Source organism: Natrix helvetica (genome assembly GCF_964273705.1).
Source record: "Natrix helvetica genome assembly, chromosome: 5".
Lineage (NCBI taxonomy): Eukaryota > Metazoa > Chordata > Lepidosauria > Squamata > Natricidae > Natrix > Natrix helvetica.
This window is the reverse complement of record NC_138551.1, coordinates 49198094-49223121: the sequence shown is the minus strand read 5'-3', so window position 1 is coordinate 49223121 and position 25028 is coordinate 49198094. Positions and strand designations below refer to the sequence as shown.

The following is a 25028-nucleotide window of genomic DNA, read 5'->3' as shown; positions in this document are numbered from 1 at the left end:
ATATCCACAGTGTGTGTGTCACGTAAGACTGCTGTAGTAGTTAAGGCACAATGCTAGAAACCCGGAGAGTGAGAGTTCTAGTCCCACCTTAGGTATGTGACTTTGGCCAATCACTCTGGCCCAACCTGCCTCATAGGATTGTTGTGGGAAAATAGGACAAAGGAGTATTACATATATTTGCCACCTTGAGTTATTTACAAAATAATAAAGGTAGGATTAAAAATAAAAAATTAAATATGTAAATTTTGCAAACTCCACATATTTTAGACTTACCAGGTTGAGATACACTGTTAAGAGTGTCTAAAAAAGCTTTTATCCCATTTGGAAAAAAGATTTCTTCTCATCCTTTCCATTCTCTTTGTTTTGGGCAGTTCTCCTATCTCCCAGCCATCCAAATGCTATACATGCATTTGTGTGCCCAACTGTAGGAGACAAGGAAAGCAACTGCAACCTGTTTGCCATCTGGCTGGCATCTATCCTCTTGGTGGTCTGGCATCCTGCATGGTGGATAAGCCACCTAGAAGGCCTGGTTGGTTTGGCATCCTTCCTTGAAGGCAAACACAGCAATACTGATACTCTGATACATTGCCAGCCTCCAGAACAATATTAGAAATAGTTTCAAAACATACCCAGTAACTCGGCCTTAAAATATGCCCACATGTTTCAGGGTAGAGATGCTAATGGCAGGGATGTATGTAAGTGACATTATGGGTAAAGAATCTCTTTTGCTCAAAACTATTGATTGCTTTTTAGCACCATCTCAAAACATTGCTCAATCTTTACTTGAAATTCTATTTGTTTGAATTGGAGATAAGAAAGCCCAAAATTTGGTCAGGCTAGTAGAATCCTAGTTTGAGCAACATATATTTCTTCAAGTACATGTGAATACGGTGATCTGCCATACTTGGAATCTGATTCCTGGACTATTGTTAAAAAAATAATGTAATAAGTCGCTTTAGAGAGGTTTAAAAGAATGTATAAATGAATGGTTCATTAAACATGGATTTCCTGCTCATAATCTTTATGTATTTAAGACTTTTTATTAGAATGAAATGAAAATGGAGGAATTTATTCAAATGTTCCAGTTTAATTATATGTTTCCATTAAAACACTGAGCAATTCAGATTAAAAGAGGATACACTGAGGTGTGATGATGATATTATTCAAAGCCACAAAGACTTTTCTTATTTGGCAGCTGATGGTATCTCAAGGCTAAGGAAGAGTTTCTGTAAGATCTCTGAAGTCATATGAGTATCAACAATGTGCAGGATTCTTCAGAATATTTTTAATCAAACCCAATTATCCTATGGAAAACAGAATCCTCGGAAAAATGGGCTCTAACAGCTTGTATCTTGATGTCAGCCTGCCCACAAAAAAAGGATATTTGTGTGGGGGGCTTTCAGTTGGGGTCTGATCCATAAAAGAATGGATAGTGCAAGGAACATGGATAAGAGAACATGAACTTAACTGCAAATTTCATTTCCTTGTTCTTCTTCTCCCAGCGGTAAATGGCCAAGACTAGCAGTCTGCCACCCACTTTTCGGCCCATAACCAGAAAGCTGCCAGTGAGGTCATCAAGCTGAGGGCAAGGACAGGTGCCTGCGTTCTTCATATACAGTACCAGCTTTTTGGTGTCCTTGCGTTTCAGTGGCCCCACTTTGAGCAGTTTCTTTTTCTTTTGAGTGGCCACTAATCGCCTCTCCCCATTTTCCTTTTTGATCTCCTTGATGCGCGTCTTCACCACTGTGGAAGAGAGGATAGATCATAAATTGCCTTAAGACATTACAACTTAAGGAGGGAAGTCGGTGAAGGTAGAATTAGAGAAGTAGATAAAATTGTAAGCATGCAAATTATGGAGTTGAGTATAGTTCCTTTGATTGTAAGTTTCAGAATTGACCTTTAAAATGCTGGCAGAGGATCAAAGACCAAAGATTAGATGGCGGACAAGTTGAAGCTGCAATGGGAGTGATTTACTCATCCCTTGCCACATTTTCCTACTGGCTACTTTTTTGCACTTGACAGATGTCTATTTGTTTCAAGGCCCAGCTACCAGATTTTTAGCTATGTCACATTGGTCGTCCCTGAAGTCCACTGTCGTTTCAGTAGTGAGAGTATCTGGAGAAGATATAGTTTATCCAATTTTTTTTACAGTCTGAATTCAGAGCTTTTTTGGATTGTTAAAAAGTTTATAGAGCATTGAATGCAGGCATAGCATTTGTGGGAATTATTGTACTTATAGTGATATACTACTGATTTCATCTTTTGATTTTCCCACGTGAGGGAATTCTTTGGGTGACTTAGTACAGATTGTTTCCAATAGAATATTGCATATGAACAGACCTTCCAAATGGCACAAGAACTGGATCATCCAAAATGGATGAACAAATTTATATTTGGTTACGTGGGTGGAAATGTGCTACTTTGGGAAGAGCATTATATTACTATGTACAGCCTGGAAATAAAGGAAGGTCAGGTATTGATTTATGATAACTTTTGGGGGAAACCCTGGAAAAGAATTAAGGGAATGCTACAAATTCCCTTAATTTAAAATGTGTTTTTGAAATGAAATATTAAAAAAAAGCGATTTCATTTTGGGGGGAAAAGAAACTGGTGCTCATCCCTGAATTAATGGAGTAGAAGTCAAGACTGACAACCTTAATATGACACCAGAAGTAGAATACCCTGCAAGCCCATCTCTTATCTCCACCTTCGCCTGTGGTAATAAACTGCTTTCCTTTCATGGCACACAATTGCCTTCATGAAGCAGCTGCCTTAGTCTGGGTAGACCTAGCTTCTCTTGAGGGTGTGAAAGTGTACATGAAAAATGTATCATGTTCTACTGCTGGTATCATCTTGTCTCCTATACATTAGTTCCTTAATAAGGAAAAATCGGCCATCTTTTACCACGACTATTTTCAGTCTTCGGTTTGCCTAGATCGGGGGTGTCCAAACTTGGGAACTTTAAGACTTGTGGACTTCAACTGCCAGAATTCCCCAGCCAGCATGGCTGGCTGGGGAATTCTGGGAGTTGAAGTCCACAAGTCTTAAAGTTCTCAAGTTTGGACACCCTTGGCCTAGATTGATTATTCTAAGTATCTAGTTGATCTCATCTTTTGAAGGACTGAACCATAGCTGCATAAATATTTTATTATGATTATTTTTAAAATGTGTACCGTGGCTCTTCCAACAAGGACTATTCAAGGCAACAAATAAATGATATACCCTTTTAAATGCAGCACTACAAAATTAACAAAAGAAAAATAAAAAGTACTGGAAATTCTAATAATTATAAGGGAATATAACACCATTATATGAATTCTATGATCAGGCTGTTATTAAAACTTTGTTTTTTAAAAAATTAGAATATTCAAGGGTGTTGGAAGACACAAATGAGGCAGACCTAAGTGGCAAGGCTACTTGGAAGTGTGAGAAAATATCCTAATTCAATCTATTAAGAGATGAGATGGGTTCAGACAAAGGCATTTTCCTGGAGTCAGAAGTTAGGACTACTGTGAGTCAAAAAAAAATCACATTGATTTGATCCCAGAAACAATCTGGAAGCTGCTGAAGGATCTGGTTGAAAATAAGTGGGAGTTCAAGCAGGGGAAAGGAAGTAAGAATAACAAATATTTGACATGTTCCCAAACAGCTCCTGGTCTCAGATTCCTGCTGATGCTTTGTGTGTATGATTTACCAAAGTCACTGGAACACATCTGCTCCATGATGCCATCTGCTTTGTGTTCCATCTCGCACTGGGTGCAAATCTTCGACACTGTAAGATGCAAAAAATGAATGTGAGCTGAGAAAAATTAGGCATATTTAGAGTTCTGCCCTGTATATTCCTGTCTCTGTTTTTATAGGCAATTGATCTCAAGTGATGATGGTGATTTCCTAATTACCTTGCCTTGTTATGAACTTTTTAATTGTCCTGAAATATCCTGAATAAATAAAAAAATACCGAATTCACCCTCTCCAAATAGGAACTTCATACTGAAAAAGTGGGGTTAGGAACATATTTCAGGAAACTTCTTTTTCCCATATAGCTATTCCTGTGTGTTTTCCCCATTTCTGTTATTATGCAACAACTTTGTCCCAGTTGCTTTCCATTTACTTTTCCTACTTTTTGAATTAGAAGCCTTCACTATAAAAGAGTGCAAAAGATATTAGGAAAATCAAAATATAACTTCATAAATGAGAGAGATATATATAAAATAAAACGCTTTGGCTTCTTTGAAACAAAAAGCTTTAAGTAAAGGCTAAATAACACAGAACAGCTATCTATCATCTATCTATCTATCTATCTATCTATCTATCTATCTATCTATCTATCTATCTATCTATCTATCTATCTATCTATCTATCTATCTATCTAATGTATTTGTGTTACAACCCCTGGTATGCCCATACTAGTCTCCCTTTATTTATTTATCAGCACAAATACAACACACACACACACACACACACACACACACTTGAAGTGTTAGCTGTAAGAATATAGAATATTGATCAAATTTTTTCTCAATTTGGTGCTACCTAGGTATACAAGGAATAAACTGCAAACATCCTTACCAGATGTTGGCCACTGGATAATGGGAGCTATAGACCTTTACTAAAGAGTATTATGCAATATTCAACTCTTTGGATGCACCCCTTTGAAAAACCATCTCAGTATAGCTATTGAATTCTATTTTTTAACATGTTAATGGGGATGCTTAAATAGATAGGGAATAATCATGTTTATATGAAATGTAAGTTTAATATACCATAATCAAATTTAGTTTTTACCTGCCTCTCCCATTATTTTCTACTGCAGCCCCCAGCATTCTACTCAGTGGGCAAATGAGACTAAGACAGCAGGAAAGGGAATATTGTTCATGAACGTATGTTGCCTTAATGGGATGCGTTATTAGAGCATTGTTCTTTAGTTGTTACTCCGGATCCTACATGGGGGTTGCACTCTATCAACATCTAGGAAGATCTGCATAATTACTATATTAGTATACATTTGAAGAAAGGGAGAGGAAAATGAAAAAAAGGTAATAAAGGACAAAGGGGTTTTTTTAACCCACAAAAAAACCCACCAGTGGGTCTAGTTTTCTTCCAACGTATTAAACTGGATAGGCTAAGGCTCTTACTGTTACATGAGTATTAAAATATAAGAAGTGTGACATCTTTCTTTTTAACTCAGATAAAGAAAGGCACAATTAAAGTTGGACCCATACTGTGAGTTTGAATTAAAGATATATCCTGGAGATGTACTGTAAAATTCATTGCATGATTATTTCTTTAGCCTTTTTGTTATTTCCTGGACTCTGCATCAAGCACCAAACATGACTTCCTTAATACACGGGCATATAAAGAACTTTGCTAGCAAGGACCTCTTCAGTTTGCCAAACATTATACTTAATCAAGTCATTGACCAAAAATGATAGTAAGGACAGAATAAAATCTGCATTGCCCTTCTGAAGCATGCAGAGAGAAACCCCATTAGAATACATTATTAGCTGTTCCTAAATATCCAATGGGATGGGAGTCAGTAGAGATTATCTCCAAATACATTTCATAGTGATTATGTTCGCATGAGAAATTTTGGATTTGGGCCAAATTCCTCCTACATTGGCAGCATTTGTACCCCATTCCAACTGGGAATAGTGAGTTTGTGGAATCCTTGCTGCTCTGTGAGTACATATCTGTTCATTCATCCATCCATTCCATCCATCCATCCTCAAGGTAACTCTGGGTGGCTTACAAGGTTAAAAGCAATAAAACTAGTAGCAATAAAAATATGTATACTTAAAATTATGGTAATTAAGATGGGGAAGGGATGCAGTGGCTCAGTGGCTAAGATGCTGAGCTTGTCTATCAGAAAGGTCGGCAGTTTGGCGGTTTGAATCCCTAGTGCTGCGTAACAGAGTGAGTTCCTGTTACTTGTCCCGGCTTCTGCCAACCTAGCAGTTTGAAAGCATGTAAAAATGCATGTAGAAAAAATAGGAACCACTTTGGTGGGAAGGTAACAGTGTTCCGTGCACCTTTGGCATTTAGTCATGCTGGCCACATGACTACGGAGACGTTTTCAGGCAGCGCTGGCTCTTCAGCTTTAAAATGGAGATGAGCACTGTCCCATAGAATTGGGAACGACTAGCACATATGTGCGAGGGAAACCTTTGCCTTTCCCTAAGTTGGGGAGGGAGCAAAAATGTACATAGGAGGGGGGAGGTGAGATCAGCTATTGGTCCATCAATCACCTCCAGTGTGATATTCCCCCATTGGAGCTCCAAGCTTGGTTGTTTTCTTGCAGATGTTTCACACAACTAGGCAACATAGTGATGCTGACTTTGTTATGTACCGGTAATTGTGTAATGTGTCTACAAGAAAACAACCAAGCTCAGAGAGCACCACGGATTCCATAGTTCAACCTTGAGCTATAAATATTTTCCTTTATAGAGACATCTTCAGCCACCATAAAATAGGCAAGGGGGAAGTTACTTCTTGTGGATGATTATTAAAATTCTACATGACTGATTGTGACTAGTGTCCTTAGAGCGAGTTGGGGTGGAGGAGCTTAATCAAACATTCCTGAATGGCTGTGGTATCTTGTGGAGGTATGAGACAGAAAATGAAAAGACAGACAGTATACCTAGGGAAACTTAATATTTGGAGACAATGATTTTGAGTCTCTTCCTATTCAAGCCAGAGAAATAATTTTTGTAATCTTTTTTTAAGAGGACACAGCTGATGGGGACTGGGGTAAGTGGGGGGAGGTGAGCTCAGGTAGAAATGGCTTCAGGGTTGTCTTAGAGAAAAAAATAGTTTTGTATCAATGACAAGGTTTAGGTATTTGCTAATGTCTTGATTCAGTCTTGCAAGTTGAGTGAATAGGACTGATGTATGCGCATGAGAGACAGATTAGTGCTGATGTTTCAAAAACATCCATTTTAATATTCCTCTGTTTTCCTGCTGTATTTTTTTTTATCTTGCTCTGGGTTGTACAGCAGAGCTATTCTGAAATGAAAGAACCTGGAGCTAAAAGCTGTGCTGGCAGTATTTCTCAGCCTTGGCAACTTGAAGAGATGTGGACTTCAACTCCCAGAATAGTCAAGACTGAGAAACATTATGTGCTGGAGGTTGCTGGCCTTTGGCTTCTAAGGCCTGGGTTATGGAAGTAGCTTGGCTATATCTCCTGCTTGTCTAAGGAAAATGTTCTCATAAAAATTGCTCTGAATGCTATGGTGTTTGGGGTGAAAATAATATGCTTCGCCTCCATATCTATCTGTGGAGATTCTCAGTCATCCAGGCCATGGTTGTTCCAAAGATGATTTTTCAAGAGGGAACTGGACTTTCTGGATTTTTTTTTAAAGAGACGTTTCACATATCATCCGAGAAGCTTCTTCAGCTCTCAGCTCCATAAGTACTGTTGATTACATTCAGAAGCCTCTGTGGAAAATGGTGCTTCCCAGATCCCTGAGGTAGACTTGTTCTTACCAGGTCCAGATTTGGTGCTCACCAAGTCTAGGTGTAAAAAAAAAGAGTTTCTGTGTTCTTTTTTCAGCTTGCTCTATGATCGGAATACCTCTGAAATTAGCCTGGGTTCTCTTTTGATCAAACAGTGCCTCCAGCTGGCTACTGTGCCAAAGAATTTGCAAACAACTGCTTGTAGACAGCAGATATGCATGACTGTGTGTGGGCAAACATTTGTTGGTTTTAGTTCTAAAATCTCTCTGTATCCACTTCTCCCTGATTGCATCCTTGCTGAGAGGATGAGTTCCTTCAAGGTGTGAAAAAGCCTGCACTCCTAAAAGATGTATACTAGAGAAAAAAATCACATTAAGTTGGACGTTTCATCCTAAATGAATGCTACTGCTTTTGTAATTGGGCTTGGAAGTTATATTCCAGAATAAAAGAAGCTCTGTACACCAATCCTGAAATCATTAGAAGGAACAAATTATATATGAGGCTACTCACAGACTGTATTTTGCACTGATAGTAACACACGATAATTACAAGGTACTGGGATATCTAGACAATAAGAGAGAATGAAAGCCCCAGTGTCCCTAAGGTAGGAAGGAGGATAATGAAGCAGAAGGTAATGTCCTGCTCTTCTAATACAGAGAGAAAAAAAATATTGATACGGGTACAATGTTGTGTGGCAAATGTTTGTACAAGTTGCCTAATATGTAGAACTTGTAAAGGATAGAGGGTGGGAGACCAGACTAGAGTTTTCCAATCTAAGACAATTTCTAAGTGTGTTGACTTCAAGCCTAGAACTTCCCAGCCAGCATGGTGACTGCTGAGAATTCTAGTACAGGTAGTCCTTGAATGACAACAATGCATTTAACAACCATTTGTAGTTACAACAGTACTGAAAAAAGTCACAAGCAGTCCTTGCACTTACAATTGTGCCAGCATCCCCATGGTCATGTGATCAAAATTCATAAGTCAAGGACTACCTATAATAGAAATCCAAACATCTGGAAGCACTGACACCGGGAAACACTAATATAGATGGAAGCATGCATGAGATTTGTTTCTAGGAACCAAAGTCCAAGGAGAATTGTAAAGTGGGGTTCTTTAGGAATGGTTATATTAATTATATTAATGGTTATATTAATAGCTGTATTAATTTTTCCTCCCACCTCCCCTGCCCTCCACGCTGTTACCTGGTGGCTGTGTAACTTGGTTGTTTCCAAACTGCACTGTGATGCAGAGGTTGTTGTCAAAAGGAAATTTGTTGCAGTTGAGCATATCAGGCCAGGGGAAGCCATAGGATTCCATGACAGGCGCACATGAATCACGCACAACTTCACATAAGGAACGGCATGGATAGATGGGCCGATCCAGGCAGACGGGTGTAAATAGAGAGCAGAGGAAAACTTGTGTGTCCGAGTGGCATCTCTTGGCCAGGAGAGGTACCCAGCTGCTGGCTTGTTGCTTGACCTCAGGCATAGATTCATGTTCCAGCAGATTAGGTAAGCGCATGCGTTTGTAACCCACATTGTGGCAGAGCTGCAGATCTGCTGGGATGTCCACACACTGTGATTGCTTGGTATAGAAGCGTCCATGCTGAAAGTTATCTGAAGGCCAGCTGTAGTAATCATACTCCTGACTCATGGACTGCACCCAGCCTTGCACCAGAACCAGTAGTAGTGCATCCAGGACATTCCACCGACAGAGAAAGGTCATGGTCCAGAGATTACGCTGTTTCTGCTGGAAAAGAGGCAAGTGAGTTGCCGCAGGTGCCACTGGCAACTAACTTTACTGCTCTGTTCTAATCCCTGCCAAATTGAACTGCCAGCCAGTACCTGCTATGGAAACCAGGTACGTATGCCCAGGAAAGCAAATCCCTTCTCTCCAAGTGGCTCTTTTATTTGTCACTATCAGTGGGATGGAAGGAGCTGGATTCACGTAAAGCCTCTGCTCCAGGCTATTTAGCACCACCCCTTCTAAGTTTGCAAAGGAGCCTCTTGGGGGTAGCTAGCAGCCAATCTTCACTAGCAAGCTTCCCTCCTCCCAAGTCTGACGGGTGCCAGCCAAGATGTCCCTACCTCTAAGTCTGGGCTGCTCCTCCACCCTCCAGCTCCCCCTCCTCCTCCTCCTCCTTCTCCCTCTCCTCCTCCTCCTCCACCTCCCCTGTTCTGGACCATCTGGGTTGTTTGTATGCCTTGCACAACAGCCTTGTTCTTTTACATGGCATCAGGCTCCAGCTGCCATGGCCTTGAAATGCTACAAAGCAGCTATCGTTAGGCAGCAGATTTTCTGTCCCCAGGCTTCATTTCTGGAGTGCATTAAACACGAGCAGATTAGTATAAAGCGGCTTTCATTCTCCCCTCCTATTTCAGGTGCAAAATATGTTAGTCCTGATAAGCCCACGAAAAACCTGTCTGTTTTGATTAGCAGTCTCTCTAATGTATCGAGACAAATGTTTAGCCTACTAGTTAAACAATCACATTCTGACTTTTTCCTCTAGAGGTGATAGATAAAGGTTTTGGTTACGGGGGCAGGAAATTCAGTCACCCCTTTTACAATATATTTTGAGAGAGGCAAAGGAGAGCAAGTTTGTGTTGGTTTTAGCAAGGTTAACAATTGGGGTGGTGGGGTGTCTTGTCAGGATGGAAGGACAATCACTCAGAATGTAGAATAGCATCCTCTCCCACCTCCTCCCTACATCACACAAGGAAATAGATGGTACGTATGCTTCCTGGAGAACAAGAACCTGGACCATGTAGGCCACCAGAAATTAATATGGGGGACATATAGGAGACTTTTGAAAGAACCATTGTTGTTGAATAAATATCTAAAGTGTTATTCACTTAGACCAGAGGTCTTCAAACTTGGCAATTTTAAGACTTGTGGACTTCAACTCCCAGGATTCTCTCCAGCTGGCTGGAGAATTCTGAAAGTTAAAGTCCACAAGTCTTAAAATTGCCAAGTTTGGGGACCCCTGACTTAGACAGAATGTGAACAGACAGTAGTTGCTTACAGATCCAAGCACCTTATTCTTTAGGAAACTCTTTGCAAAAGGTATATGCTCATATATTTTATGTAATATACTTACATGACTATCCATTCACCAAAGCATTCTGGGTGTTAAGCAAATGAGTCATTTGTGGGATATATAGCTGCTCCCATATAAAGAGCCGGCACTAAAATAAATCACCAGCATTACATATTAGTTGTGCTTTTACACCATGATAACCCATGATTAACTGAATTACCCTGATTGCTGTAGTTTGCACAATACATTAAACTCTAAATTAACCACAGTGACTAGGTTTATCCAGTATAATTGATGATAATCTCTATGCCACCTTTCTGCTTAGCAAAAACATTTAGTGTTAAAACAATAACTACAGTGTAGTATTTAATGGACAGTAAAATGTAGAATAAATAATGTTTTTTTTTCTTTTTACAACCATTTAATCTTTTTATTTGGGGTGAGTCAGGGCAACTATAAAGAATATTGTTGGATTGGGTAATGGATAGGCACAAACAGGCTTAACGGTAACAACAACTCTTTATTAAGTACAAGTGAGAACAATCCAGCGAAGGTTGAGACAGCAGCCCTTTTATAGGGAGCTGTCAGACCCTTTTTGACCAATAGGATTAAACCTCTGTTGCCGCTGGAACAGAGGACCTTGGTGGAAACCACTGTAGTTAGAGCAAGTATCTAACAAATATAAAACTTTTTTTAAAAAATGAAAGCACAAATATTTGTGTATTCATTTATTACTACTATTTATATCCTCCATTTCCAATTCTAATTATATCCAAGTAGTTTTCAAGCAACCTAGATAATTCTGAATTAAAAAAATAAAACATTTTGAAACAAACAAAAAACACAGAAACATTTTCTAAACCCCTTCCCCAGGGCAGTTGACACTAATGGCTTTGTAGCAGAGAAGGGAGAATTCGGGAGAAAAGGCTTTGATGACCCCCATTCCCTCCCCCCCTTGGCTTAATGAATAACTCAGTCAGTTCTGATTCAGAAAACTGTGCTTAAAACATGCCATAGCTAAAACCCATCATAATTCTTTTGTGGCAAGATAGCTAGAATAAAGCCTGTTAAGATTTCTAATGGTTTCTAACCTAATATTTCACAGCTATGATGTATAAAGATAGCACTACAGGGCTTGTGATAAACCCTGATTCAGTATATTCCTTACCTAGTCTGTGTTTCAGCTAAGTCATGTTTGGGGGGGGAAAAGCAACAGATGGGTTTGAATGTCTGTCTGCTCTTCTTGTAAGTTCCATGTAGGTCAGTGTTTCTTAAACCTGGCCACTTTAAGATGTGTAGACTTCAACTCCCAGACTTCTCTAGCTACTGATGTAAGTGATGATGTAGAGCCACTTCTGTAATTGAGACTGAAACCAAACATCTACTTGAGCTAAGGGGCAGAAGGTTGTGCCCTTGCTGACTGTCAATGTGGCTGGAAGGCAGAATTGAATCTTACTGAATGTGGCATGTATTCATTTCGATGGGATGTGTTAAAGCACTCCTGTTTTTTAGGAAGTGTTATTGAATCTAGATGGCAGCAAAGACACAACATTTATGTGTCCCCATATTGCCATTTAGTGGTAGTTTGGATTTCTGCAACTTAGATTTGCTTGCACTGTTTTTCGATATGTAGGATTACAATGCACAACATCTGTAGCCAGCATCATCCTTAGATAAGATAGAGGATGAGGGGAGTTGCAGTCCAACATCTGAGAAAAACTAAACTTGGCTATTACCTGGAGTCTGCTAATATATCCACCACACCTGGACTTCATTACTTGGGCCAACTGAGAAATGATAGCACAGAGTCAGATGGAGGTGGGTTTTTTGGGGTGTGTGTGTAGCTGTTTTCCTCTGTCTACTGGTTATCTGTATTTTTTCCAGCAGATCTGGTAGTCCTTGATAGAAATAGACATATAGTGAATAGTAAGTAAGTAAGTAAGTAAGTAAACTTTTATTTATAAACCGCACCCTTTCCTAAACAGGACTCGGGGCGGTGTACAGACATATTAAAAACCATATAGATACAAATATAAATGTGCACAAATATATAAACATATAAACATATAAACGGAGGAGGTAGAATGTGCTGTACCAAATTTAAATTAAAATACAAATATAATTAAAATTTCCCTTAAAAATTACACAGTAAGATGTTTGCCAGGAGGTTAAAGATGGGACTATACATCAGTCAAGCCAGCTAATTGGAACAGGTGGGTCTTAAGCTTCTGTCGGAAGGAGCGGAGGTCATTAGTAGTTCTAATATGGGGGGGGGGAGGTCATTCCAGAGGGTTGGGCCCATCACAGAGAAGGCTCTACACCTAGGCACCGCCCGCTGGCACTGCTTGGCGGATGGCACCTGGAGGAGTCCCTCCCTGTGAGAGCGAATAAAATAGAATAGAATAAAAGAGGAAGCAAACCTGCTTTATATTATGTTGAAATTGACATTGTGTTCTAACAATTTTGAGATCAGCAGAAATTCAGCCGGTGTAGTTTTCTTCATTGCTGTTAAATGCTTCGATTGTTGTTAAATACTTTAAATTCACAGGACCATTTCCATTAAATAAGTGGATAAGTGGATACAGTAGTGTCACTCATGCTTGTGATTAATAAGGTTGTGAAAAAGAACTGCAAAGTTCTGAATGACAGCTAAATGTTAGCTAATGCACAAACATCTCTTTGCTTCTATCTCGTGGTTATTTAACTATTTTGCAGTCCAAATCTTATACCGTTGCCCTAAGTTAAAGAAAGATTCTCTTTATTTTTAATGAGAAACAGTCTGCCCTGAAAACGCTGGGGCTGGGATAGATACTGGAGCCCATTACAATGAGGAAAACCTAGCTACTTATTAAATATAACAATGTTTTATAAATCTTGTTAAGAATTTATGTTGCAACCAACATCACTAGAGAATTACTTCAAAAATCAGAATAAAAACAAAATGAAGCCAGAAAACCACCAAATAACATTATTTGGGAGAATAGATACTGTATGCTACCACTCTGCAGTGAAATGTGTGTAGAATTAATGTAGATTTTCTTCCAAATATTGAATGGATGTACTTTTAGCAAGGGATGCGGTGGCTCAGTGGCTAAGACGCTGAGCTTGTCGATCAGAAGGTGGGCAGTTTGGTGATTCAAATCCCTAGTGCCGTGTAACGGAGTGAGCTCCTGTTACTTGTCCCAGCTCCTGCCAATCTAGCAGTTTGAAAGCATATAAAAATGCAAGTAGAAAAATAGGGACCACTTTTGGTGGGAAGGTAACAGCGTTCCGTGCGCCTTCGGTGTTTAGTCATGCCGGCCATATGACCATAGAGACATCTTCGAAGAGCGCTGGCTCTTCGGCTTTGAAATGGAGATGAGTACCACCCCCTAGAGTCAGGAATGACTAGCACATATGCGCGAGGGGAATCTTTACCTTTACTTTTAGCAAATTTAGAAGTGTTTAAAATGAGCAATTTATTAGGTTTATCACCTTTTCATTTTATGTGAAAAATTTGTGCTTTAAATAGACAAAATCAACCAAGACACCTTTCTCTAACACTGAATCTAATCAGTCAGTAGAACATCTAATTAAATGATTTCTGATCAATAGCTATTAAAAGCATCCCTGCCCGATTGTGGCAAAATGTTGTAAATGAGCAATTTGGTAAAGTGCACAACAAAAAATGTCTAAATAATAACCTGGTTATATGACAATATGTCAAAAACCCTTCTTTGATATTCTCAGAAACTGTTCTCAATGAAGAGAGCCTAGCTGTGAAATATGGCCACTAAGTCACTGCATCAAGAGTCACACACAACACAGACGGGCTTTTGAACCCACTAGGCCCTGGAAATGGGGCAGGTACAAACAAAGTTAAGGAAAGAGTTTCAAAAAGATTACTCAGTTCTGGGAAAGAAGAAAGCATGAGAAGGACATTCAACAGAATCTCACCTTGACATTGTTTGGTATAAGAAGTAGTAGGAGAAATTCTTAGAAGCTTCCAAGGTTTATTATATCCTACAACAATAGCTCATTCTTTAACACACACCCCCTCTTTGCTCCTGTTTCTTGACCTTGCGTGCCTCAAAGGACTGACAGTGAGTAACATCCTAGTATCCTTCACAATACTTGATATAACAACTGAAATATATATGCACCCCAAAACAAGGTTCAGTAAACTTTCCTCCCAGGCAAATAGATCTAGGCTTACGGCTGGAAGACTATCATTTTTATAGTTGGAAAATGTTTAACATGACAGAAATATTTGTAAAATGCATTTCAAATAAAATCTTTTTGCTAATCTTGCTATTCCTGGTAGCTTGTATGTATTATATGGTCATCATCAGGTGCTATCATCCAGTTTCACATATACTACTTAGCACAAAGATAACCTTTGGGGGACATAGATTTCAGGTGGAATCCAGCTTTGTTTTTTTTAAGTTGAAGTGGAGAGACACCCTCTCTCAAGTATATTAATTGGTGGCTGCCGCTGGAGTTCAGATAAGATAAAGACATGGCTTTATCAAACCCACTGACTTGAGTGAAGGGGATGGCTTCAGGGCCCCAGTTATCCCAGCTAAGAACAAGATAAGCTCTCTGGCACTGACAGAAAATCGCTGGCTTCTGATGAATGTGCTGTTTTGATGTTGGTAATGAACAGTATGTGGAGGGAGAGAATGACTGGCTTTGGAGTGTGAGTATCACAAGGTGAGACTGTATGTGGGAATTTATAGCAGTGTGAAAACAAAACTGTGTATGAATCAGCCGTTTGGGGTGATTTGGGGCCAACTGCTGGTTGTTTCTATTCATTATGTTATTTTTAAGAAAGGAGTGAATTTTATTTCTTTTTTGCTTGAAGGAACTGTTAGCCTGAAATGATTGTATGCCCACTTAGAAAATATAGAAGGGCCACTAATTTTTTTTTGTGAATGGCAATGGCAACTGCCTGCCAAATTCTCAATATCATTTTTGTTCAGAAAGTGCCCCAAATATACAGATGCACTTCTTCAGGCATCTTCCTTCTAGATATTATCATTCCCAAATAGTGGACTACTGTGAAAGAAGTCTAATAAGCCTGGGCCAAGAACGGGGAGGATAAAGGATCCAGAAACTAGCTGTCCTGTCAGGTTCTTGGAACACAGCTTCTCCGCCTACGCGGACGTCTTTGATGGCCAGCTGGGGCTGTACAAGGGCACCCCCATCTCTCTTAACTTAGATCCCCAGGTTGCTCCCATTAGGCTGAAGGCCCGTAGGGTGCCTTTTGCCTTAAGGGCCAAAGTTGATGAGAAGATTGACCGTTTGCTGGCGCAGGGCGTATTGGAGCCTGTTGACTACTCACGTTGGGAGACCCCAATAGTGGTCCCCGTGAAGGCCGACGGCTCCATACGCCTCTGCGCCGATTTTAAATCCACCATCAATTTGGCCCTTCAGGCAAACCCCTATCCAGTCCCTGTCGTACAGCACCTGCTCCACTCCCTGGGGCAGGGCTGTATTTTCGCGAAACTGGATATGGCGCAGGCCTACCAGCAGCTCCCGGTGGATGACGAAGCGGCGGCTGCGCAGACTATCATCACCCACCGAGGGGCTTTCCGTTGCCGCCGCCTCCAATTCGGCGTTTCCGTAGCCCCGGGGATCTTCCAGAGCCTCATGGAGCGATTGCTCCATGGGCTCCCTGGCGTTGTACCCTATTTTGACGATGTCCTGATCGCTGTGTCCAGCCGCTCAGGACTCCTCGAAATATTGGGGAAGGTCCTCGACCGTTTTAGGGGTGCGGGTCTCAAATTAAAGCGCAGCAAATGCTCATTTGCTGTGCCTAAAGTGGACTTCCTAGGCTTCTCCATAGACGCCCATGGAATCCACCCCACCCCTGCTAAAGTCGCAGCCATTAAGAACGCCCCCACCCCCGCCTCTAAGGCGGAGTTGCAGTCGTTCTTAGGGCTTTTAAATTTCTACGCGCCATTTTTGCCGCACAAGGCGTCACTAGCCGAGCCGCTGCATCGGTTGCTCGACCGATCTGCGGCCTGGCGCTGGGGCAGCCGCGAAGCGCATGCGTTCGCGGCTGTCAAAGACATGCTGACATCAGAGGCAGTCCTAGTCCAATATAGTGACAGGATGCCCCTGACTCTAGCGTGTGACGCCTCCCCCGTGGGTTTGGGGGCCGTCCTGAGCCATGTCCTCCCCAACGGCTCGGAAGCCCCCATAGCTTTTTATTCCCGGACACTCTCTCCAGCGGAGAGAAACTACAGCCAGATCGACAAGGAGGCTCTGGCTGCCATGTCCGGGGTTAAAAAGTTCCACGAGTACCTCTACGGATGGCATTTCATGCTCTTCACTGACCACAAGCCGCTCCTTGGGCTTCTGGCCGGTGACCGTCCGACCCCTCCCATCCTGTCACCCTGGATGACGCGCTGGGTGGAGTTCCTAGCGACATACTCGTATGCCCTGGTCTACTGCCCTGGCAAGCAGCTGGGGCACGCTGATGCCCTCAGCCGCTGCCCCTTGCCCGTCTCTGACCCGCAGACAGTGCCTTGCCTGTCTGTTCTGGCCATTGCAGACCTCGCCTTGCCGCTCTCCGCGGGCGATGTGGCGGCAGCATCTCTGGCCGACCCCACCCTCTCCCAGGTGATGACCTGGGTTCTGCGGGGATGGCCTGGGGGGCCGGTGTCGGACGACCACCGCCCCTACAAGGCCAGGCAGCTAGAGCTGTCCCTCCACAGTGGGTGCCTCCTGTGGGGGGACAGGGTGATCATTCCACCCACCCTGCGCGAACAGGTGCTGTCTCGCCTCCATGAGGGCCACCCTGGCATAGCGCGCATGAAGGCGCTGGCGCGCAGCTATGTTTGGTGGCCCCGTCTGGATGACAAGATAGCTACCTGGGTAGCCAGGTGCTCGACCTGCCAGGTCTCCCGTCCAGCACCTCCGGTGGCCCCGCCACGGGAGTGGGAGATTCCTCGCGGCCCATGGTCACGCCTCCACCTGGATTACGCTGGGCCTTTCCGAGGCCAGGTTTTCCTGGTCGTGGTGGACGCTTACTCGCGCTGGGTGGAGCTCATTCTCATGACCTCCACCACAGCCGAGGCCACTGTCCGAGCATTAACGCGCCTGTTTGCCACCCACGGCTTGCCAGACGTCGTTGTGTCGGACAATGGGCCCCAGTTTGCGTCCACCGTGTTCCAGGAATTTCTGGCCTCCCAGGGCATCCGGCACGCCCCAGTCGCCCCCTATCATCCGGCCAGCAATGGCTGGGCGGAACGCGCTGTCCGCTCGGCCAAGGACGCCCTTGGATGAATGGACAAGGGCGACTGGCCCACGAGGGTGACTGCTTACCTCCTGGTTCAGCATTCCACCCCGTGCCCACTATCAGGAAAAACCCCTGCTGAGCTGCTGATGGGCCGGCACCTGCGGACCACCTTAGATAGGTTGCACCCAACCTATTCTGAGGCACAGCCGAGCAACCTGGGACCCCCTCCCCGTTCCTTCCTTGAGGGCGATCCAGTCTGGGCAAGGGCCTTCTCAGGGGATCTTAAGTGGGTGCCTGCCACCGTCACTTCTGTAACCGGCCCCTGCTCTTACAGGGTCCGGACCGCCGACGGTGCAGACTGGCGCCGCCACGTGGATCAGTTAAGGCGTCGCCAACCTTCGGATCCACACAACAACCCTGCAGGGTCGGCCTCTGCCATTCCACCGCAGGCCCTGGGGTTGACGCCGCAACTGATCCCTCCACCGTGGCCGTTGCCCGTGCCGCAAGACGTACCAACAGCGCCTTCCGCCTTCCACAGCCTTCCAGCGTTCTAGCCCCCGTTGGGCTACCAGTGCCGACATTGTACCCCGCCTTGGCCTTCCCTCAATCAGGCCAGCCTTTCCCTAATAGTAATTCAAAATTCCCTGATTCAAGCCCGCCAGCGACCGCGCCACCCCGGCCCTGCCTACCAGCTCCTGAGTCTCCGCCTCCGCCTCCGTCCGAGATAGGCCTTCAAGATGGCGCCCGGAGCTCCACTCCCTTCAGGGAGGAGCTCCCACGGACACCACCTCCTCCGACAGTCTGCCCAGTTCTGAGGCGTTCTGGGCGTGTCCGACGCCGCCCTGCCTATCTTAGCGACTACGCATGCTCCGCTGTCACGCATGCGTCCTCGCTAGGGGGGAAGGAGTGCTATATTCCTTTCCTCCCCGACATACGACCGGGGATTCCCTCTGTTGACAGCTAGCAACAGCCATGCCGCGCCTTAGCCAATCAGGCGCGGCTTGGCTGAAGGCGGGCTGTTCTGCTTCCCTGATTGGTTTCTCTGCCTGACAGCTCTTCGTATAAATAGCTGTCAGGCAGAGGAACGTTGATTCTCTCCTGTATTGCTTGTTGCAGTTACTTTCGAATAAAATTGTGTTGGACGTTCCTCAGAGTCTCTAGCCTCATCTTTCCCCACTCTTCTTCAAAACTCCAGCTAAAGTATGCCACAGAGATGCTCAACCTAACCTCCTTCCCACTTGTACATGTAGTTCCACCATTAATCCTGGTGGAATCCCTTGACTACCCTGATTGCTGACACAACCAATAGAGAAAGAGAGAATTGTTATTCAACTCAGTTGAAGACAAATGTTTCCACAGCTTTTGGTTATAAACAGAATAACAAGCAAATGATTTCTGGCTATCCAGCCCCTCGATCTCATGTTCTTCACATGTGGCATGTTTTACATTTCCTTCTCCTAATGCCCTAAATATGTATAGAACATTCAAGATGCAATCACTGAAACTAGAGGATTCACCATCACTATGAGGTCTAGAGAGAAAAAAGTATAAGTATTATTGTGTTACACCAAGGTAACTTGGGATTTATTGAGCCATGTTAATCTTAATTGAATCGTAAAACTGATTGCCTGAATTCACATGGTATATTCATCCATTAATTAGCCAATCACATTTTAACATATTGAGTTCTCAAAATTCAAATCAAACTAGCATATATTCTGGATCCCACCACTAAATGGATGTGTTGTATAAATGCCTAGAGCAGGTGAGATGGATATTGTGGGAGAGTGACTTGATTAGGAGTATAACTTGTGGGTTCTTTACTTAAGGTAGCTGGGTTTCCAGACTCTTTCAAGTTGTAAAAAAAAGGCAGGGGATAAAATATTGTATAGGACTTGGCAGTATGCATTACATATAAACATATTAAGATCAATACATCAAGCCTAATAACAGATGGCCATTTTGGACTGATCACTTTGGAAATATAGGGGTTAATAACTCCAATCAAACCAAAAGGTGATTTACTTAATTCTGGATTATTATCCTGCAACTTTATTCCTCTTGGAGGCAACCACCTTGAAGATTCAGGTAAGAGTTTATGGCTATGTTTATACAAGAGAGTTCAGCCTAAAATGAGGTTAACTTGTGGTTCTGCCTACTGTAGAAATTCAGCCATTGTTCTGCCAAGTAGGGCAAACAATGTAATTTCATGGAGCCATAAAATGTTTTATTTCTATTGCTGCATTATTTTATATGAACATAGCAATAGTGCTTTGTTAATCTGTGTTAAGGGGTTGTATGAACCCAATCAGTATGTCTAATATTATTAAAACATGTGTTATCTATGGTACCAAGAGGATTTTTCATTCTCTTATGAAGGAAGTGTAGGAGGCTTTTTAGACTTTTTAACGGCTTCTTTATAGTCTGTACAACCTACTTATAATTTCTTGTTCTGCTAGCCTCAAGATGTGTGGGGATACTTGTCCTAAATCTGAAAATGTAGATTTGTTGACTATTGTAACCTAGTGATTGAGATATACAGGCAGCTGGTGTCCAGAGAAATGGCTAGATCAGGGAAGGAAGGAGTTAATTAGGATCAAAGTGTTGGATAGATAGTGGGAAAGGAGGGGTTAAATCCACCCTTCAACTGAGGGATAGGCAGCTATGCTCAAAGGCCAGTTGAGAGGGGCAAATCGATTTCCCTGTGGGGTCTTTTTGTTTGTTCTTTTCACTGAGAGACATTATGGTGAGACAGCATGACGCCACCCTGAAAATGAGTAGAGAGAGCTGAGGTATTGCTGTAGAAAGGAAAATAGAAGGAATACCAGGTATTGATAATAAGGATGGAGGGTGTGGCAGCCTCTACTGATTGTAGATTACTAGGTAGATTTGCTTACCATGTAGATTGACAACTTCCTACAAGTTATTAGCTAGGGAATGTCCAGATGGACATTTTGCATAGTTACTGAAATATGTGATAAAGAAATCCCCATGTGCATTTTCTGTGTGATTTCACCTTCTTTGACCTGGGTCTTTCATCATTGTCCAGCTAATATGGCTGTTTGTAGAGTAATTATAATCACATGAGAAACTGGCTTGAGATCTTTTTCTCTTGCTAAATGGTATGTTCCAGCTACTCCCCTAAATTTGGAGAACTTAGACACAAGACTATAATCATTAGTGTGTGTGTGTGTTTGTAGGGTACAGATAACCATATAATACACATCTTAAGCAATTTTGTTTATGTGGTTATAATGTTGCCAAGATCGGAATTTTCTCTGTCTCTTTGATGTCCTTTGTCTTAAGTAAAAGGAATGAAAGAAGTTCCTTTTGCAATCTGTGACAGATGCAATCTATTTTCTCTCAGCACCTCAAGAGAGTACATGTCTTTTTTCCTTTACATTTTGATGTACAGGCACATTAGTAATGCCTTTGGATACTATATTTTTGTAAACATGGACCTAATCAGGTCAAATGGTGGAGTTATATTTCACCAAGAGCTGCTTAGAATAATTTAGCTGGGAAAATCAGCCCAGAGACTAATTATTCCAGGATTAAAAAATTACAAATATTTCTAAAATTCTGTTGAGTAGCAGATTCAGGATCTCCTGCAAATTTTACTGAATCTTTTGAACCAAGAGCATATTAACAAAATATGCATATACTGAAAATATATTCTTCAAGCTCCCAGTGTGGGTCTGTGGTCTTTCCCTTTCATAAGGACATTGATGGTAGGGAACAGTTCAATGGAAAATGAGTGGGGATGATGATGGGTTTTGAGTGTTAGACATAAAAATATAAAAGAGCTAGACAACCTAAACAAATAAGAAAATACTGATAGCATGATACCATTTTCTGATACCGTGGAGATTTAATGGAATATAGGCACACAGAAAGGAATCCAATTAGCATTAGAGCAAAGGGCTAACTACTCCTCTGGACTTTTAAAAGTAATTTGTGGCACAATACATTTTAGGAAAAGCATTTGAAAGTCTTTTCTGAAAAGCTATAATAGTTTCACTTTGGGAAAATCATCTGGTTTGGAGATCTTTTAGCCTGTTTTGCTTCCAAGATTGCTCTTTGTTTTCTTAGCAGACTTTTGTTGCCTTTTCCAGCTGTACTGATGATCATCTATACTTCTGTTGGGGAAAATGGACCATCTGTTGAATGCGGTTTGCTGAAAAACACATTATGTTCCATCTATAAAAATATCACAACTCTCCTTGCTGCCTGGTCTGCCATGTTGATTATGTGAGCAGGCTTGTCCAGGTATTAAGTGCATCTTTATTGCTTTCTGTCTTCTCCTTTATAGCATAGTCTGTCTGCTGCCTCCTGTTACAATCTGTCCCTTGTCCATCAAAATTGAGCCATGCCTGGAGTGTCTGCAAAAGCTGTCTCCTCGGAAAACTACAGCAACACACACCATTTGTGCCTTTATCGCAGACAGCCAGAACATATTAATATTATTGGCTGTGAACAGCATAACTCAGTGTAACTGCTTTCTCCAGGATTTGCTTTATCTTAGCCTTCTCTCAATTCATATGTTGAAGTGATCCAGTGTTACCTTCTGCATATATAAAGACTAGGGGTATTTCCCCCCCCCAGCATTCTACCTACATTTGGAGATGTTAAATACCTTTATCTTCCCCAGCATCATGTTCCAGATGTTGAACTTCAACTCCCATAATTCCTTAGATTCCATTTTTGTGCTGGCCAAGGATTACCGAAGCTGCAGTCCTATGCATGTGGAAGGCATCTAGTTGAGAATGTCTGATCCTAAACACAGTATTTCCTGCTTTCACGTTCTTTTCTGTAAAAGAATCTGTATGATGTCTGTATGGCACAAAGATGTTCCACATTTTCTCTATAACTCTTGATCGAGTTGGCTCTGGTCGAATTTTACTGTATACGGTATTTTGCCTCTTGACGAATTTCACTGTGTATGGTATTTAGGTACATATTACAAACTTTGGTGCTCCAGTAAAGAAATGGTTGATGGAGGGTGTGAGAAATAACTATGACAACTTAACAGTTGAAAAATAAAATCCCATTTAAAAAAAGATCCTATTAAAATTAAATCCCCCCCCCCCACTATCATTTTCCTCTTGTAAGAATGATTGTGTATTGGTGAAAGATCACACAGCTAGTGTGACAGGAGATATTGAGTTTTCCTAATTACAATCCCAGGTTTGTTTTGGGATAAACTAATTTCCCCTAAATATCTGCATTATGTAAATACAAGAAAAAGACTAACAGAGAATTAACCCTTTCTTTTTCCTGCTGGAACAAAAATAAAATATAAATAAACCAATTCAGTTCTCTTTGTAGTGAGTAGCTGGCTTTCCTGTCAAGAAAATCATTTCCTTTAAACCAAGTGATCTGAGCTGCCTGCTACTACTGGCTCATGGATATTAGTGTTTATTCTGAGGTAGCAGCAGTTGTGTGAACACTGCCACAGAGTCCAAAACAAGTCTTGATGATGAACCCTTTGCTATGTTTCCAGCCTGGTTTTTGTTATTGAACTTAAATTTTACAAAGATTACCGATCAGCTCAGAGTGATGTCTTTTATTTATTTATTTATTTATTTACTGAGCGCTTGTAGACCGCCCCCTCTCCCGGAAGGGACTTGGGGCGGTGTACAGTCCATACAAGAAATACATCATATAAATAGCCAAATAATTGAACAGTTAAAATTGTTAAATAAGAAGATAGATATGGAGGAGGTTAAAAAGAAGGTTAAAAAGAACTGTACAACTGAGTAAATATAAATATAGTTTTAAAACCCCTAAAAATATCCCATAAAATTAAATTTAAAAACAATTCCCCTAAAATACCAGTTAAGAAATATGTCTGCCAGGAGGTAACAGTTATGATTGTGCCAGGCCAGCCAATCGGAACAGGTGAGTCTTCAATTTTTGTCGGAAGGAGCGGAAGTCGGTGGTAGTTCTAATGTCGGGGGGGAGGTCATTCCAGAGGGTTGGGCCCATCACAGAGAAGGCCCTACTCCTCGGTGTCGCCCGTTGGCATTGCCTAGTGGACGGCACCAGGAGAAGTCCCTCCCTGTGAGAGCGAATTGGCCGCAAGGATGTGTGTGGGAGGATGCGATCCCGCAAGTAACTAGGTCCTGTGCCATGGAGCGCTTTAAAGATGGTGATCAAGACCTTGAAACGCACCCGAAAAACCACAGGCAGCCAGTGCAGCTCGCGCAGGAGAGGTGTTACGTGGGAGTACCTCGTACTCCCCATGACAGCCCGCGCGGCTGCGTTCTGGACTAGCTGCAGTCTTCGGGCGCGTCCCAAGGGAAGCCCCATGTAGAGAGCATTGCAGTAGTCCAGGCGAGACGTCACCAGCGCATGAGTGACCGTGCGTAGGGCATCCCGGTCCAGTAAGGGGCGCAATTGGCGCACCAGGCGAACCTGGTGGAATGCCCCCCTTGCCACGGCTGCCACATGGTCGTCCATTGACAGCCGGGCATCTAGGAGGATGCCCAAATTGCGCGCCCGCTCCACAGGGGGCAATTGTTCGCCCCCTATGGCCAGGGATGGAATCAGCTGGCTGAACCGAGGTGCTGGTAGCCACAGCCACTCAGTCTTGGCGGGGTTGAGTTTGAGTCTGTTGTCCCCCATCCAGACCCCGACGGCTTCCAAACATCGGGAAATCACTTCGACAGCCTCGTTGGGGTGGTTTGGGGTTGAAATGTACAGCTGGGTATCATCAGCGTACAGATGATATTCAACCCCAAAACCACGGATGATCTCCCCCAGTGGCTTCACATATGCGTTGAACAGGAGAGGTGAGAGGACCGACCCCTGTGGCACCCCACAGGTGAGTGGCCTCAGGGTCGACCTCTGCCCCCCTGTCAACACACATTGCGTCCGGTCGGAGAGGTAGGAGCCGAACCACCGCAAAACGGTGCCTCCGACTCCCATCCCCTCCAGCCGGCGCAATAGGATACCATGGTCGATGGTATCAAAAGCCGCTGAGAGGTCTAATAGGACCAGGATAGAGGAACAACCTCTATCTCTGGCCCTCCAGAGATCATCAACCAACGCGACCAAGGCTGTCTCCGTGCTGTGCCCGGGTCGGAAGCCGGACTGGCGTGGGTCTAGATATTCGGATTCATCAAGGTGTCGTGGAAATTGCTGTGCCACCACATTCTCAACAACCTTCGCTAGAAAGGGAAGGTTGGAGACTGGACGATAATTAGCTAGCTCCATTGGGTCAAGTGAAGGCCTCTTGAGTAAGGGCCTCACCACCGCCTCTTTCAAGGCAGTTGGTAAGGATCCCTCACCCAATGAGGCGTTCACCAG

The 25028-nt window shown here is 42.8% G+C and overlaps 2 protein-coding genes across 17 annotated transcripts in view; one reads left to right on the top strand and one right to left on the bottom strand.

Moving 5' to 3' along the window:
- Window positions 1-1067: 1067 nt before the first annotated feature.
- Window positions 1068-14557, bottom strand: SFRP5 (secreted frizzled related protein 5). 9 transcript variants are annotated; one of them, XM_081955172.1, is made up of 5 exons: window positions 14429-14557; window positions 10553-10640; window positions 8658-9204; window positions 3695-3772; window positions 1068-1743 (listed from the first exon to the last, which is right to left on the bottom strand). In XM_081955172.1, the coding sequence occupies exons 2-5, from the start codon at window positions 10562-10564 to the stop codon at window positions 1400-1402; spliced, it is 981 nt and encodes a 326-aa protein (XP_081811298.1). In that variant the 5' UTR covers window positions 10565-10640; window positions 14429-14557; the 3' UTR covers window positions 1068-1399. The 9 variants fall into 9 exon arrangements, with proteins under 9 accessions (XP_081811298.1, XP_081811296.1, XP_081811299.1 ...); XM_081955170.1 differs by lacking the exon at window positions 14429-14557 and adding an exon at window positions 12913-13010; XM_081955173.1 differs by lacking the exon at window positions 14429-14557 and adding an exon at window positions 12913-13010 and having other exon boundaries at window positions 8658-9201.
- Window positions 11785-25028, top strand: part of GOLGA7B (golgin A7 family member B) — a 42050-nt gene continuing 28806 nt past the window's right edge. The window contains exons 1-2 of one of the 8 annotated variants that reach the window (XM_081955198.1): window positions 19176-19289; window positions 19706-19805. The gene's annotated coding sequence lies outside the window, so the exon portion shown is untranslated. Of the gene's footprint in view, window positions 11824-11872; window positions 11897-12151; window positions 12311-14483; window positions 14575-15012; window positions 15171-19175; window positions 19290-19705; window positions 19806-20413; window positions 20510-25028 lie in introns of those variants that run through there. The other 7 variants (XM_081955204.1, XM_081955205.1, XM_081955199.1 and 4 more) reach the window with 7 other exon arrangements.

Bases quoted from the DNA above. Each gene is read 5' to 3' on its own strand.
- SFRP5 (XM_081955172.1), bottom strand. The intron at 3,773-8,657 runs GTAACAGCGTGG...TGCATCTTACAG, and splicing joins CCAAGTTACACAGCCACCAG to TGTCGAAGATTTGCACCCAG. The intron at 1,744-3,694 runs GTAAATCATACA...TCTCTTCCACAG, and splicing joins GATGTGTTCCAGTGACTTTG to TGGTGAAGACGCGCATCAAG.